Source organism: Rhamphochromis sp. 'chilingali', assembly GCF_963969265.1.
Source record: "Rhamphochromis sp. 'chilingali' genome assembly, chromosome: 5".
In the NCBI taxonomy this organism is placed as follows: domain Eukaryota; kingdom Metazoa; phylum Chordata; class Actinopteri; order Cichliformes; family Cichlidae; genus Rhamphochromis; species Rhamphochromis sp. 'chilingali'.
In genome coordinates, this window is record NC_137932.1 from 27,731,632 (window position 1) to 27,748,168 (window position 16,537).

General features: G+C 44.8%; 1 protein-coding gene across 3 annotated transcripts; it reads right to left on the reverse strand.

The window, feature by feature from the left end:
• Positions 1 to 3,602: 3,602 nt before the first annotated feature.
• Positions 3,603 to 15,646, reverse strand: mboat2b (membrane bound O-acyltransferase domain containing 2b). 3 transcript variants are annotated; one of them, XM_080882226.1, is made up of 14 exons: positions 15,414 to 15,530; positions 13,664 to 13,760; positions 13,405 to 13,550; positions 12,790 to 12,867; positions 12,269 to 12,364; positions 12,129 to 12,184; positions 12,000 to 12,054; positions 7,796 to 7,979; positions 7,404 to 7,596; positions 7,125 to 7,228; positions 5,897 to 5,961; positions 5,674 to 5,806; positions 5,374 to 5,525; positions 3,603 to 5,117 (listed from the first exon to the last, which is right to left on the reverse strand). In XM_080882226.1, the coding sequence occupies exons 2-14, from the start codon at positions 13,700 to 13,702 to the stop codon at positions 4,946 to 4,948; spliced, it is 1,473 nt and encodes a 490-aa protein (XP_080738352.1). In that variant the 5' UTR covers positions 13,703 to 13,760; positions 15,414 to 15,530; the 3' UTR covers positions 3,603 to 4,945. The 3 variants fall into 3 exon arrangements, with proteins under 3 accessions (XP_080738352.1, XP_080738351.1, XP_080738353.1); XM_080882225.1 differs by lacking the exon at positions 13,664 to 13,760 and having other exon boundaries at positions 15,414 to 15,646; XM_080882227.1 differs by lacking the exons at positions 13,405 to 13,550; positions 13,664 to 13,760; positions 15,414 to 15,530 and adding an exon at positions 12,959 to 12,982.
• Between the last annotated feature and the right edge of the window lie 891 nt (positions 15,647 to 16,537).

Sequence of the window (16,537 nt, forward strand, 5' to 3'; positions counted from 1 at the left end):
GTGGTACAGTACACAGTGAAGCGAGACAGTGTTCCTCCAAGACTTTGGTGCTAAATATAACAGACAATAAAGACAGGACTACATACAGTGCAAGTGTGCAAAAATTGCAGAACAATTGCAAAAGAATAAAAGAATAAAACAAAAACAGTGCAACACCAGACAAAGCACAGCAATACAGACACAAGACAGCACAGTAGAAAAGCAAAACAATGACAGTGGGTTGTGCAAAATGACTGAGCATTTTGCAAAAGTAACTTGATGTATGAAGGTATACCTGTGTGTGTCAGTCCAGTCACTGAGTGTTCAGGAGTCTGACGGCTTGGGGGAAGAAACTGTTTCAAAGTCTGGCAGTGAAGGCCCGAATGCTCTGGTACCTCTTGCCAGAAGGCAGCAGGGTGAAGAGTGTGTGTGAGGGGTGTGTAGGTTCCTCCACAATGCTGATGGTTTTGCTGATGCAGTGGGTGCGATAGGTGTCTGTGATGGAGGGAAGAGAGGCTCCAATGATCTTCTCAGCTGTTCTCACGATCCATTGTAGGATATTGCAATCCAATACGGTGCAGTTACCGTGCCAAACAGTGATGCAGCTGCTCAGGATGCTCTTGATAGTCCCTCTGTAGAAAGTGGTGAGAATGGATGGTGGGAGATGGGCTTTTCTCAGTTTCTGCAGGAATTAGAGATGCTGCTGGGCTTTTTTAGTTATGGAGCTGGTGTTGAGGGACCAGGAGAGGTTTTCCACCAGGTGAACGCCAAGGAATTTGGTGCTCTTGACGACCTCCACAGAGGATCCATCGATGTTCAGTGGACAGTGATCTCTCCGTGCTCTCTTGAAGTCGACAATCATCTCTTTTGTTTTGTCCACGTTCAAAGACAGTTGACTCTACACCAGTCTGTTAACTGTTGCATTTGTGTAGCACTTTTCAAAACACAGAGTTGCAGAGTGCTTCACAGTTTCAGTAAATGCCACACATTAAAGATAAATATACATATTTCAACATACACACATGCATTTATGCAGGGTTGCAAACTATGGGTGAAAATTAAGTGGAAAAGATTAAGGCACAGCTAACCTATAAAAATGAGTTTTTAGCAGGCGTATAAAGAAAATGAAAAACAGTGATCCTGATTGCAAAAACCACAAAAGCACAATCTTCTCTGGTTTTAAAATCAGTTAAGAGACCCTGGTTAGAGGGTCAGAGGCCAGCTGCCGTGACAAGGTTTCAGAGACTGCTGGATAAGCAGGGGCGAGTCCGTGTTGACATTTATATGTTGGTAACAGAATTTTAAAGTAGATTTTAAATTAATATGAATTGTGCAACATGAATTCTGAAATATCTGTAGAAGCTGGTGAAGGCATGCCTTCGCCAGCTTCTACAGATATTTCGATCAAAAATGATCAAGGTGAGAGAAAAGTGTGAACTACAGCTTCCAGATGATTGAATGACAGTAAAGGTGCAATTTTTTCAATATTTCTGAGGTGAAGGAAAAAAGACTGGATGAGCTCTGAGGTGTGAGAGTAAAAGTTAGTCAAAGATGATTCCAAAGTTTTTAGCATATGATTTCATGTTATTGGCAAGGGGGCAAAGCAATGGCTAACCTCCTTAGAGAAGCTGTCTGGGCCGAGCACTAGAACCTCAGTTTTACTGGAACTGAGATGGAGGAAATTTGAATATATACACTCAGTAATGGCAAAGAAGCATTTGTTGAGTCAGGAGACGCTGTCGAGGTTGCTGGGCTTTACAGAAAAGTATAGCTGTGTGTCATCTGTATAGCTGTGGTAGGAGATTCCATTAAAACCATTAGACAGGTGACCCAGGGGTAATGTATGTAAAGAAAACAGAACTGGTCCAGGGACTGAGCCCTGTGGGACTCTACATACGAGTGATGAGAACTTACACTGCAGCAGAGCTTGGGGAGAGTCTGTGCTGGCGGACATGGGTTACTGGACTGGTAGTCAGGTTTGGGGGCTTGGGGCTCTGGCTGGGCCTCAGGGGCTTGGGTCCTGATGGTGGTGTGTCACCGAGGTTGTGGATGGGTGTGTGCATGGGGGCCCAGCCCTGGCATGGGGGGCCTCTGGTGCATTTGCAGAACTGAGGGTCCCTTCAAATGGCGGGGAGGTTGTTACATCCTTGCAGGTCTCTGTTCTTCAGGAGTTCACTCTGCAGGTGAGGGAGAGATATAGGAGAGGTGGAGAATGAACTCAACCTAGGTGTCTATTGTCTTACAGTATGTAGTCCGGAAGATAATTGGATGATGGGGTGGGAGTAGAGCCCCGGGCTCTGTGGGGCTTGGTGGTGCTACTGCTGTGGGTCCCGGTCTGGATGGGCCTGGACCCCCTGCCCTTGGTGGGGGTCCAGGCCCAGGGAATGGGGGCGCCTACTGAGATCAGCAGGGGATCAGATAAGTCGAGCGGGACTAAAATAGAAAGCTCAGCTTTATCTGATTGTATTAGAATACCCTTAGTCAATAAAGCTGGTTCAGTGCTGTGGGTTTATCTCTAACCGGACTGGAATTTAAATGATAAACGACCTGACAGACTTTCTCAAGGATTTCAGAAATAAATGTGAGTTTGGAAATTGTCCTGTGAGTATCTGAAACAGTGGGATCTAAGTAGGGTTTTACAGCAGAGCAAAGATGCTAGCTGTAATCTGGAAGGCAGCCAGATAAAAAGGATTGATTCATAATAGAAAGAATCTGAGGGAGATGAGGCATAACGCCTTTGATGAATTTAGGAGGGATAATGACCGCTGGGCAGGATGACAGCGTCCATGTGTGAGACTATATTGAGAAGATCTGTCGAGGAAACTGGTTTAAAGTCAAAGAACAGGACGTGAACAGCAGACTGACGAGTCTGCTGATGGCGTCAAACAATAACCTTGGATTGTGTTTGTCGTTAATCAAATCAGCAAAATAAGATGTTCTCACATCTTTTATAAGCTGGTCGAGGATAGTTAGTAACTCCTTCACATGGGAGGGAGTCACTCTCACCTGCTGCACATCCTTTTCAGCTCGGTCTCTCTGCCTCTACAAGTCCTTCTCTCCTTCCTCAGAGTCCAGCCTCACTATAAACCTTACCTTTGCCTCATAATCACATTTATCTCAGTGTTTAACATTTTGAGCATGTCAGGCTGTGCAATTCATTATTATGACTGTTTGTCCTTCAGTCATGACTGTACTATGTAAAGCACCCAGATACTTACTGAGGTTATACATACTGTAACAGACTGCACCCCTGTACAAAAGCCAAAGTTAGTGCAGTGGAACATTTGGTTAACTCAGAATTAAGGAAGAAGCAGGAAAATGCAAGCTCAGGCTGAAAGGCCGGAGTGTGTGAGGATAGCAGAACATCTGGTGTATTTGATAGAAATCCACTGAGTGATAGCTTTAAATAAAGTGTTTGTGCGTGCATGTTTGTGGGTTTAATGCTGTGCTGGTGAAATCTCTGAACCACAAACATCACCCAGCGACTTTATGACCTGATATTTGAGGAATTATTAACAGAGTTGTTCTCTAGTTTGATTCCTATCAGCCTGCCAAAGTTTAAAGTGCAGACTCAAACTTCCACCCATCCCAGCAACAATCACACATGTTCACTTGGTCAGGTGTCAAAAATCAGCTTTAATTCACATTTACAAAACCATGAAGCCCACAGAGAGGTGTCTGTGTCCCAGAACATCTCCACCAGGAACAACACTGACGATACAAATATGGCAACAGGAAACAGAAATGTGTTTTCCTCAGTTTACAAAAACACACAGCAGTAAACGCATAGCACTTCCTGTCGGAACGTCCTCCTAGATCCGAAGACCAGACTACAGAACCACGATGAACCCAACCCGAAGCACTTTCTTTATTTTCTTACATAATATTAGCATGTGTTCATACGAAACATGGCCCAAGGTCAAAGTAATAACACTAGCATGTGAACGTAATCCAGAGTAATCTAAAGTAACCCAACGTCAAGTAATCTAGTCTCAAGCCTGCTCTTAGCACTCAGCTTCAACGCTGTTCTATATTTTTGTCATTACATTAGATTTCTTTATGTGGTCATCTCCTGTGGGCAGCACAGCTCACAGGTACAGAGTGCTGCCCCTCAGTGGGTTTTCAGAAGCTGGCCAATCAGAAGGAAGTGGGATTTTAAAGAAGGATGACTTTAAAGAGAGAGGAGCTAAAAGAGTTTATTGAGCTGAGAAGCCAGAGTTAAATAAAGTAAAGTTGTTGTTTTTTTATTTTATTATTTTTGAATCATTGGAGGGTAATACAGCTGAGTAGAGCTGCAGGTTAGCTCAATGGTTCTCCTTTAACGTGAAAGATGATCATATGACCCTTACTGATCTTTCAGTTCATTTAATCTTCGAGCTAAATCTGCAAACACCTGACTGCTTGGAATGAAATGACATAAATCACCTGATTCAGACATCTGCTAACGTAAACGTGATGCCACCCTCTCCAGGTAACACCTGCAAAAACCCAAACGGGTAAGACTGCTGAGTGGACCTTTATCGGCCCCTGTGAACACTGTCATGCTGTGGTTTAACCTGCCTGACTTCCATTTGTGCATGCTTCACTCATCCAGCCACTCTTCCCGTCCTTCCTTTGTTCTTCTTCCTTGCAGATGAACAGTCAGCAGGTGTTTAACCACAAAGAAACACTACACAGGTGATCATGAGAGTTTGGGGCAGCTCAGCTTCCCACACAGCAGCTCCATGTCAACTTACACTGTATGTATTTATACACATGAATCCTCCATCACCACACATCTGTCTGAATCTGAGCAGTCACGAATCCTTTTGAAGACAACACGGGGCCTGTTTCCATACCCCTCCCTATGACTCCAAGTAATCGTCATCATGTTTCTGTACCCAGCCAGCAGGAAGCTCCATCTGCCCACTTTCTGTACACGTCCATGTAATGCATGATGTCACATCATCGCTCTCTGTCCTCTGTCTCATGTGGTTTTCGCCTTCTGGCTGCAGGTCCTGTCTGTAGCCTCTAGGTGGCGCTGAAGCGATTCCTGCACTGGGCTCTTCTGCTGGTCTTTGAGAGGGAGATTCCTCCGTTTGACGGGCAGCACGAATGCGACCAGAATGCAGCCGATGTGGAGGCTAAAGTACCAGGAACTGCAGAGAAGATGAAAATTCAGAAATGCTGCTATGAGCAGTCAAAGTTACACATGAATTAAACCTGGGTTAAACAAGGTTTAAACCTGGGCTGCACCAGCAGTAAACCTGAAATATATCTGGGTTAAACCTGGAATAACTTATATTAAACCTTGGTAAAACCTGATTTAAACCTGGGTTAAAGCTGTGTTAAACATGCATTAAACCTGGATTGAATCTTGATTAAACTTTGGTCAACCCTTTCTGACTTACTGACCTGTAGAACTTCATGGATGGACCCACAGACAGCAAGACAAAAGGTATCACCGTGTAGCAGATGGCAATCTGAGTGGCTGCCCACGTGATGACATCATAGACCAGTTTGTGTACGGAGGAGTGCAGGAAGTATGGTCGAACGTTGTGTCTGACCTGAGGATGAGAAGTTAACATGGATGACTGCTAAAATGGACACAGGTCTCATTTCAAAGGCTTAGCAGCAACATCAGTTAACAGATAACAGCTAACTGCTAAATGATAATGGCTAACAGCTAGCGGCTAATAGCTAACAGCGGCTCACCGCTCTGGCTGCCAGCGTGATGACGATCCCTGTGAGGAAGGTGAGGTAATATCCTGGATAGGCTCCGTGCCACATGGCTGACAGGATGAAGGTGGCTGCTGTCGGATGGTAGGGACATCGCTCATAACACACCCTGTCAATCAGAGATAAGGGGTCAGAGGTCACAAACAGTCATATTTACACATGCCAGGTACAGATTCCAGATCAGGTAACTGAGTGTGACCTTTTGAGCCAGTGTGCTGTCTGAATGTTCCAGTTGTCCAGGAAAACTTTGAAGCTGGTGGCAAACTGGAAGCAGACAGAGATCCATTAGACTGATGTTATCAAACCATTTTAGTGACTCGTAAATAGGGATGGGTACCGGTATCCGGTGCCATTATGGCACCGGTTCTGACATAAACGGTAGTAACCAGACCGAAAAGCAGTGCACATTTCGGTGCTTTATTTCGGTGCTTTTTTTTCCTGAGCTGTGATACACTTTAGATTCTAGCCAATCATTTTACGTTTCCGAGGATAGTAGGCGGGTCCAGGTACGTACGTTCTTTTAGAGCAGAGCTACAGATTAAAAATGACCAAGGCAAAGCGGTCAAAAGTCTGGCTGTACTTCACAGCAAAAGATGCAAACTCAGCAGCCTGCAACAAGTGCTTTAAGCTGATACTGTGATACTGTGCAAAGGAGGTAACACCTCGAATCCGATGAAACACCTGGCGACGCATAGCGTTTTTTTTTTAAAAGCCGAGAAATGCGCCGTATTTGATAGCTTGCTGTGAGACCTCACACCGTGCACATCTACTGCAGGTGTGGTGCCTGTTATCGGACCCTGAGTTAGCAACATCCCCCAAGAACCCGAAGAATAGAGTCCTGGCCCCTAGCCCTGCCAGTGTAGCAGAAATGATGACGGATGATGATGGCAGCAGCAGCCGTTCTTCTCTGCGTGAGTAGTTTAATGTTGTCCGTGTGTAATTTACGCTGAGTAGGCTAACAGCGTTATCAAATTAATGCATGTAAGGTGAACTAGGAAACATCATCATAGCTACATGCGGCTGTCTTCTTGTTTGATGGCAGATACTCCCTTCACCCTGGCCAAAAAGGCTAAAATGACCAAAGAAAAAGTGGAAAACAGTTAAACATGAGAGGTTTTTGGACAAAGTTTGTGTTTTTTCCATTGATTAAGCACTGCTTCCAGCCAAGAGTGATGCCATAAAAAAAGGCTAACATTGTTATCTTTTTACAAAAAAACAGCTGAAAATGAGAGGTTTTTGGACCAATTTTGTGTTCTCCATTCTTTCAAATTCAAATTCAAATTCAAATTCAAATTTAAGCACCGGTTTGAGCACCGTTTAAGCACCGGCACCATTTCAAAAGTACCGGTTTGGCATCGATATCGGATAAAACCTAAACGATACCCATCCCTACTCGTAAACTTGTCCAGGTCTGTGATGGTCCTGACCTCAATCTTCAGGATCCTCAGATTGGAGATGAGGTCCCAGCGAGCAGAGCCGTCACTGTCGTAACCATTGAAGCCAAAACCGGCGGCGTTGTTGATGGCGTCAGCTGTAGCACAGATGTGACTGGTCAGAAATTTAGGTATGAACAGTGTGTTTGTGCTAACAGTGAACCCAGCATTTTCATTTCAGCACAAATGATCGGTTAGATTTTGATTTTAATCCAATTTCTCTAAAGCAGCACATGAAAGTTTATTTGCACAAAGCAGATTTCAGCCACCCACCAAGCGTCCAGACGAAGTAGTACTTGGGTCTGGTAGTCAGCATGGACAGGTACAGGTAAACCACTTGAGCATAGAAAGGTGTGTTGGCAATGAAGTTGTCGTCGATGTTTCGCTCCACTGGGAAAACCTTACACACTGACAGAAACACCAGCAGGCAGAAGAAGGAGGTGGTGACCTTACGTACGACCTCCATCTGTGGAGAAACATAGTATTCATTCAGGTTCAGTATGTCTTAAATTCAGTCAGCAATCATGAACAAAAGAAGAAATGGATTACGCTCCTCAGTTTAAACGTCTCAACGGTAAATGTCTTAAACCTGCTTTCTGTTTAATGTCAAGCGGGGGCGACTGCTCATACTGTAAATACAGGTATACCTTAGTCATGCGACCTACGTTTGGGGAGGGCTCACTGTGCCTCAGCTTGCTGCTGGACTTCCTTTCATCCTTGTAGTCTCTGCAGCGTCGAGGGGCTCCCTCGATGAAGCCGATGTAGTCGTTGTAGGAGCAGGTGGGGCCAGCCAGGATCCCCATGAAGTTACAGTTGTAGCTGAAGTACTCCAGCAGACTGGGCATTCTCCTAAATAAATAGAGGGTTAAGACCATTTCACCACAATGCTTTCTATTGGCAACTCCTGTGAATGTTGTATGCTATGGAAACAGCCGTGCTCCGAAAGAAGGCATGGAGAACTATTCAATTTTCAATTCAGTTTTATCTATACAACGCCAAATTACAACTACAGTTGCCTCAAGGTGCTTTTTACAGTAACTTAGACCCTACAAAAATACAAAGAAAACAGAGAAAACCCCAACAATCACATGAGCCCCGATGAGAAAGCACTCTGGTGACAGTGGGAAGGAAAAACTACATTTTAACAGGAAGAAACCTCCAGCAGAACCAGGCTCAGGGAGGGGCGGCCATCTGCTGTGACTGGTTTGGGTGAGGGGAGGAACACAGGACAAAAGACACACTGTGGAAGAGAGCCAGAGATTAATAATAAATGAACAAGTTGTATATGAAAGATCTGTTTTCACACGCCCTAATTTCTATCACTGCTGGGATTCTGTTCTGCTGTGGTGGGCCATCAGAGTACATGCAAAATGGTTTCATTAAATTCTGTATGTCAATAAATAATGTTCAGTTTCTTGTACTAATCTCTTTTTATTGAACCAATGATTTAATGCGAGAGGTGTACGAACACATGAGTGACGTGAGTTAAGAAGAAACACCCAGTGCATCATGGGAATTCCCCAGCTACCTTCACCTATTGCAGCATAACTAAGGGAGGATTCAGGGTCACCTGATCCAGCCCGAACTATATGCTTTAGCAAAAAGGAAAGTTTGAAGGCTAATCCTAAAAGTAGAGATATTGTCTGTCTCCTGAATCCAAACTGGAAGCTGGTTCCACAGAAGAGGGGCCTGAAAACTGAAGGCTCTGCCTCCCATTCTACTTTTAAATACTCTAGGAACAACAAGTAAGCCTGCAGTGTGAAAGTGAAGTGCTCTAACGATATGATACTATAAGGTCGTTAAGATAAGATGGGGCCTGATTATTCAAGACCTTGAATGTGAGGAGCAGGATTTAAATTCTGGATTTTTAATGGAGCCAATGAAGGGGAGACAGTAAAGGAGAACCAGAACACAGAACAAAGAGCTAATGTGATTGGCATAGTGAGACTTGTAGTAAAAACCTCAGTTAGAAAAGCTCTCTAAAGTACATATCCATTTATCATGTCTGATATTTAGCTAACATCTGCACAGACAGCATGCTAATGCTAAGCTAGCCAAGAACCTAAGAGTGATGAAAGAGTGGAGTATATGCAGACCCCAGTCTAGCAGCCAGACCCTGAACTTCAATAGGTTAACAAAGGCAGTTCTACCTGTTCATGTTTCTAAAGCAGAATCACCATGACGACTGCTCTGAAGTCTGTTTGGCTCGTTTTAACTTTGCTTTTATTCAAACTTCAAGAGTGTGTGTGTCCTCATTAGCACAGAGATCTGTGTCAGTGTGCGACTGTAGCTTCAGGTGTACACTGTTCATTGATAATTATCAGACTGTGCTTCAGGTTGGAGTGACATGGAGGTAATGTAACAGGTTGTGTAAGAAATTACTTTCTTCAGTGAGTAATTAAGTAACATACAACACTACTTTTAATATAAGTAACAAGTAATGTGCAATAGATTCGTTTTTTGAGTGACAACTCTAACACTGTCTTGATGCATGCTAAATCACCCAGGGAGGTAAATCCCAAAAGGTGATTCTGTTCATCTGGATGTAACGTTTTTAGTGGGGGAAACATTTCGTCATTTATCCAAGCGACTTCTTCAATCTCAGTTGACTGCAGGTTTCCCTAATCTTATAAACAGTAGATTTGCGCAATAATTGAAACCAGCCCACTGATTGAACAATTTGCTGTGAGGTTGGTTTATGATCATTAATATGCAAATTGTCGTCAAAGGAGCTTGCAAAGAAAAGCGTCTAGACTTCTTTAAGTTACTTGAAGACGTTTCACCTCTCATCCGAGAAGCTTCTTCAGTTCTAAGGTCAAATGGTGGAGAGTCCCAGATATAAACCTAGTGGGAGTGACCCCCCACAGAGGGACAAAAGGACCCCCTGATGATCCTCTAATCCTCTAATCAATCATCCAGGTCATCGTAGTCAAAGGAGCTTGCAAAGAAAAGCGTCTGGACTTCTTTAAGTCCAGACTTGATCTTAAAAGTTTATTTTGTGACCCAGAAGGAGCAATAAGAGTGATATTAAAACTAAGTAGCTGCCACCATTGTTGGAAACTGGAAATTGGCTGGGCCACACTGTGAATTCTGAGATAGGTTGGGCTACGAATGATACACCTGACCCATCCTTCAAATCTGGGGAAAAGCAGGACGCATTTGTCAACCGCATTTGGAGGAGTCTTTGAATTGGGACAGCCTTTGTCGCGTCACCTTTACGTACTCGGCCTACAAAAGTGCAGCTGTCTATTGTAATTTTTGAGTGTATGCTAAAATAAAAATAAAAGTGTTCTATATCACCTGTTTGTTTTTATTCAAGCATACGTGTATACTATTTTTATTGATAGAGAGATTAAGCTTGTGTTTCAGTCATGTAGTGACTGTGCTTATTATGAGGCTTATTAGACATTATAAAACAGATGAACGTAATTTTGCCAAAGTGCTTAAGGTCGCATTTGGAGGAGTCTTCAAATTGTGACAGCCTTCGTTGCGTCGCTGTCACATAATCTGCCTACAAATGTGGCTTCCGAAGATATGCAGTCCCTGAATCTGGACACAGCTATGATACCGGAGACTGCTTCTTCTTCTTCTTTGGCGTTTAACGGCAGCTGGCATCCTTGTAGATGCATTGCTGCCATCTTCTGTTTCAGTCCGTTATTACACTCTTAAATCCTACTACTTATTCCTGTGTCTTGCAGGATCTTAAAAAGCTTAAATTGATGCATCGACTATTAAATTACTTGGCAACGATTTTGATAGTCGACGTAATCGTGACTAGTCGACTAATCATGGCAGCTCTTCCTCCCTTGTGAATTTGATGTGTTGGTCCATCGAGTTAATGTGATCCATGAATTGTGGTACGTCCCGTGCTGAGATTTGATTTTCACCCAGGTTTCATCCACATACCTGAACCAATGACTTGGTGATGTTCCATAGTAGGATAAAAGAGCCCTCATTCCCACTTCTTCCATGTACACGTTGGCCACAGTGGGTGAAACTGGGGAAATCATGGCACACCCATGTTTCTGACTGTAGTACTGACCCTTGTATGCGAAATAGGTGGAATTAAGACACAGTTCCAAAAGTAAACACACTTGGTCAATGCTGAGAGTGGTCCTGTTGCTAAGGTTGGGGTCATCCTGTAATGTCTTACGAACTACCTCCAACGCTTCAGTGACTGGAACACAAGTGAAGAGAAATGTAACATTGTATGAGACCATTGTTTCATCTGCCTCCATAATGACATCTCTCACCTTCTCAATAAAATCCAAGGTGTTCTGGATGTGCTGTTCAGAGCTGCCTACCATTGATTGATTAATGATCAAGGAACTGACCTCACAGCTGATTGTTCATTTAGTGGCTAATTTCAGTTATTGTGTAAATGTACTGTTTGTAAGGTTGAGGAAACATGCAGTCAGCTGAGACTGAAGAAGTCACCTGGATGAGTGACGAAACGTCCAGACGAGCAGAATCAACAATTTTGAACTCCAACACTGCCGATAACGTGATGAAAAATGAAGGCCACAGAATGAGGATTGTTCATGCAAAGATCTACTAAGAGCAGGAAGAAGACCATTCAAAGGGTTCCGCTATGTCATGAGTTTTGAAGGACTGATCCAGTAAAAGTGACTCAGCCGAGTATTTTTTGTTTTTAGTTTAGGTGAAGCTATTTTTTCATACTAAACCTGTTTTGCATGAACAGAAGTACAGCAGGAAGTTGCATTACTTTTAGGGAGAAGTATTAGGGCGGAGATACCTTTGATTGACAAGTGTCTACCATGGAGGCATGGATTTTGTCTTAAGCTCCACCCTCCTGCCTAAACACAGTGATTTCTGTTCCAGTAAATAATGTTTCTACCATGAACAAACCTTATTGCCAGAATCTTCTGTCCCGCCGTCAGATGTTCCTCCTTCCGAGCCATTCCTGTCAGAAACACAGAGTGGACAGTAAAACCTGCAGGATTTACGGAAAACAGCCTGTCTGAGAGTGCAGCTCACCGTCATGGATCTCAAACGCCAGACTGGTGATCTTCTGAGTGATGACCATCATGGGGCTGCAGAGAGGGCAGAGGCAGAGATTAGAGCCTGGACACGGAGAGGCGTTTAGGAGTGAATGGGCCACAGAGCGGAGGCGTTACCCTGTGAAATCGGCGGTGTACATGCCGTAGTCAAAGACGTACACTCGAGTGATCTGACACAGACTCAGGTATGTGAGCGCCACCACTAGGCAGTACCTGGAAAAACACAGAGAACAGGCTGTTATTCAACTTGGGGTCGGCGGTCCTGACGGCCTCACTGAGGTCTGAGGACCTCTGTGATGATCTGGCTCACTCAGGTTTCTGGCTGTAGCTCATGTGAAGCTCCACGGGTTTAAGACCTTCACCAGTCTGAAGTTTGCATCCTTTTGAGGACAGAACACCTGGTGCAGTCATGTTTGTTTGGCTGAAAGGAGCACATTGTTACTTTTACAACATCAGAATCTGTGGAAGTCCTTTTGTGCCAGTATGCATGACCTAATGTTCACAGAGCTGGAAATAACAGAGGTCCGACTGTGAGCTGCTCTCCTGACATCAAAGGTGATAAAAAGTTTCCTCATTAACCCTGAGCTTGTTAATGGCTTGTTAGCAGCGTTTTAATGCATGTCGTGTGTGACGCTCACTTGTGCATGTGTTCGACTCCGGTGAGGATCATGATGCCGTAGGTGAGTCCGCTCTGAACCAGGAAGTGGAGAGCATACCTGTAAAACAAGGAGAACACAGAGCGTCATCTCCAGACACCAGCTGACCAGAACACGTGATGTGTCTGCTGCTCCTGTGACGGATGCTCACATTAAACATAATCAGCTTGGTGTACAAACAGTAATCTCTGTGAGCCAACGCTCAGGCTGCCCTCAACACTCAGTCAGTCACAGCATTTTTCCCTCTGGGATCTGGATGATGTCATAGAGAGTTTGTTTTAGGGTCATCTGACACACAGACCGAATCAGAAGAAAGCTTTCTTAAAGGGGGAGAGGAGCTAAAAGTTGTTTCAGACGGCGAGAAAATGAAAGAAGGATTATTATGACTGCGAGTCATGCAAAGCTGCTCTAACAGCGGATTCTTATTTAGTCCAGCCACATCTGATGTTTTCTGCTCCTGACAATCATTATTGTGTAATTTTTCCATTACAGGTGAGATGAGCGATGCACGTGTGACCTCTATCAGAGTTCAATTTTAGGATAAGTCAGACTTTGGAGAGCTCAGTTTTACTGATCCTGAGTCGTAGTTGGTCTTACCAGCCGAAGCAGAACATGGCAAAATAGAGTCCCAGCAGCGTGGCCACCACGTGCCGGATGATGGGACTGGTCTTACTGGGATGGAGGAAGAGACGAAACCAGAAGGCAGAGATCAGAGCGCAGAGCTGGCACGCTACGAAGTTCACCTGCAGGTGAAGCAAACAGACAGCACCTCATTGGTGCTTCAGTACATCCAGGTGAGAGAGGGCAGACCCGCCCACCGTTAGACTGCTCCGCCTCCCTCAGGCTGACCCCTCACCTTCTCTAACACCTTCACAGAGGGGTGCTGCATGCTCATTGGCTAATCCTGCCTTCCTCCTGCTGAGGGGACCAAACCTGAGCGCCACCGCCCCCTCCTGGGTGTGAGAGAGGTGTCACATGACTCTTTCAGAACCAACACAAGCACAAAATGGCTGCCCTTTTCTCCAAGCAGCTCCTCCTGCAAGAAGGCGAGGAGGAGGATCTTCATCATCATTAGCACAGTAACACCCATGTTATTGTCCAGTCACCGTCTACTACAGACTAATACCAGAATACTAAGAAAATAACATCAGAGTGCTATCTGACTAATATCTGTAGTAATGTCAGAGTATCAATAGCGCTGTCAGTTTTTGTAGTATTGTGTGTGGTATTGTGAGTGTTTGTAAACAGAGCAATGATATCACCACCTGCAGTACTTTGTGTCTCTTTGTACTTCAAAACTCAGAATTTGACTTTCAAAGTTCTCTTGTGTTTTTTTGCAACACTGTGAAGTCGAAGTACTCATCACTGAGTCACTGTCACGAGGTATTTTCTTACAGTGTGAAGTTTTTATCAGAGTGTCCTGAAATATAAGACGTTACAAGACGCCTTGAAACTACCTAAATGATACTCAGGCAGGTTTTACTGTGCCTGTCCCAAAGTACACATCTGAGTCAGGACGATGGGAATAAGGAGCAGCGAGATCTCTGGCTTTGATCTTTTACAGGTTTGAGATTTTCATGTTTGAATGTGTGAAAAAGGCCTGAAAGTTTGCTGATGCAGCAGTTTTCAAACAGTTCTCTGTAATACTCTCTGTTGTACTGTTAGAGTATCTACAAACTGTTTAAAGGTTACAGCGGCCGTGTGTTCACACTATGGACGATAAATATTTATGAAAATCAGAGACGGTCGAGCAGAAGATGAAATGTGCTGTTTGAGAAGGAGCGACCTTGGTGAGGGTCGCACCCCCCGGCCTCCTTCTCGGAGCACCTCTGGCAGTGCCCACTTCCTGCCTTGGAGGGAAGTGACACCAGAGCCTCCACTCAGAGGCGTGAAACTTGCTGTGTGGTGTAGAAACAGGATTTTTCTCTGAAGACTCACACACAATGACATCAGCCCACAGGAGATACTGGTATCATCAGTACTTCCCTGTAAAACTAGTAAACTGAGGCAGCTGGTCACCTGAAGAGGCCAGCTGCCTCAGAGGGTAGTCAGCCAGTCAGAGGGTAGGTGTGTGCAGCAGCTCACCAGGATCACCTGGTGAAGGTCCACACAACCACACTCTGATCTACCATCTGCTGAATGAGTAGCTGCTCCACCCCCTCTGAGCTCTGGACTGAGGAATGACCAATCAGGAGCTGACGTGGAGGTCATGGCTGTGCCTGGTTATCACCTGAGCCACACCTGCGTCAGAGAAGCTCCACACCTGACCCCAGCGCAGACGAAACCTAAGAGGAAAGGTGGAGCCTCAGGAGCATCACGGGTGAGAGATCACCCCCCCTCCCCTTCCCCCACCACCACCGACATGCCTTCCCCCTTCATCATCATCACAATAGGAACAGTCCGCACAGCTACATCCCCTTCCTCCTCCTCCTTACGTGAATGAGCAGCATGAAGCCTCTCATCCATCACAGCTGCAGGAGTCTGCACGAGGCCTCCGCCCTTTACTTTTACGGACAAAGCCCTCCTCCCTTCCCCGTCCTCGCCTCTCTTTGTACCCCCGTGTCGGACCTCCGGAGCGGCGGCCGCCGAGGTCCGGCGGCTCTTACCTGGTCCAGCGGCAGGTCGGTGAGCTCGCTGAGCGGCTGCAGAAGGCTGGAGCCTGTGCAGGCCGTGGATGGAGCTCCGTCGTCGGCCATAGTTCCGATGTTAGGCCGACCGTACTGCTTCTGATACCGGCTGCAGCTGCGCAGAGGCGGCGGAGGCTCCGTGATCCACCGGAGGTCCGTGCCCGTGCGTCTGCGCGTGCTTCTCTGCTTTCTGCTCCTCCTCCTCTCCCCCTCCGTCTGCCTCCTCCTCCTGCTGCTTTCTCTTCAGATCAGTCTCAGAAACATCTGTTGGCATCTGGCTAAAGAACACACACACAGCTCACCGCATCTGAAGGCAAAGTCTTTTTTAATCGTTTAAGTCTTCAAGGATAAAACTGGCAAAACAGGAATCAATAACTAATAAATTAATAAATTCATTCATTAAAAAAAAGTCTGTCGGTCGCACTCAAAATTGAGGGACTGAAGGTGTTTTACTGTATATGAGAGCCATTCCTGATTTGATCAGAATCAGAATACTTTATTAATCCCTAGGGAAATTATATGGGTTACAGTTGTGTCAGTACAGTAGCATTAACAAAAACAAACTAGACTATTTATCAATACAGTATGTTAAGATATGAGAAATAGCATAATGTATACAATACAAGTCACCAAGTAATAAATATTCAGGGTTGACATATGTGATTATAAATAAATATTAACAAATTGACAGAAACATTACAGAGTAAGAAAGAGTGTGTGCCAAAAGGATGTAACTATTGTAGTGTTTACATTGTATTAGAAGGAGGAGAGATGGCCACAGGTAGGAATGATTTACTGTGGCGTTCATTGGTGCTTTTTGGTCATTTCTGGTAACCCTTTTGCATGCAGTATTCTGTGCAGTACAGCAGGCACGTGCAGAGGGGGGGCTAGAGGGGCTTGAGCACTCGCCCCTTTCCTGGTGGGTGCCCAAAGTGCCCTTTTGTTGAGGCAACTTTTTTAAAAAAAAAATTTATGTGTGCGTGCGTGCGGAGTCCTGTCTGTGCCCCTCAACAATAATATTTAACTATTAATCACAGTTTTGCTAAATAAAAGGATCTGGCTTGCATCACTCACATGATCACATTTAACCAATGATCGCCCTT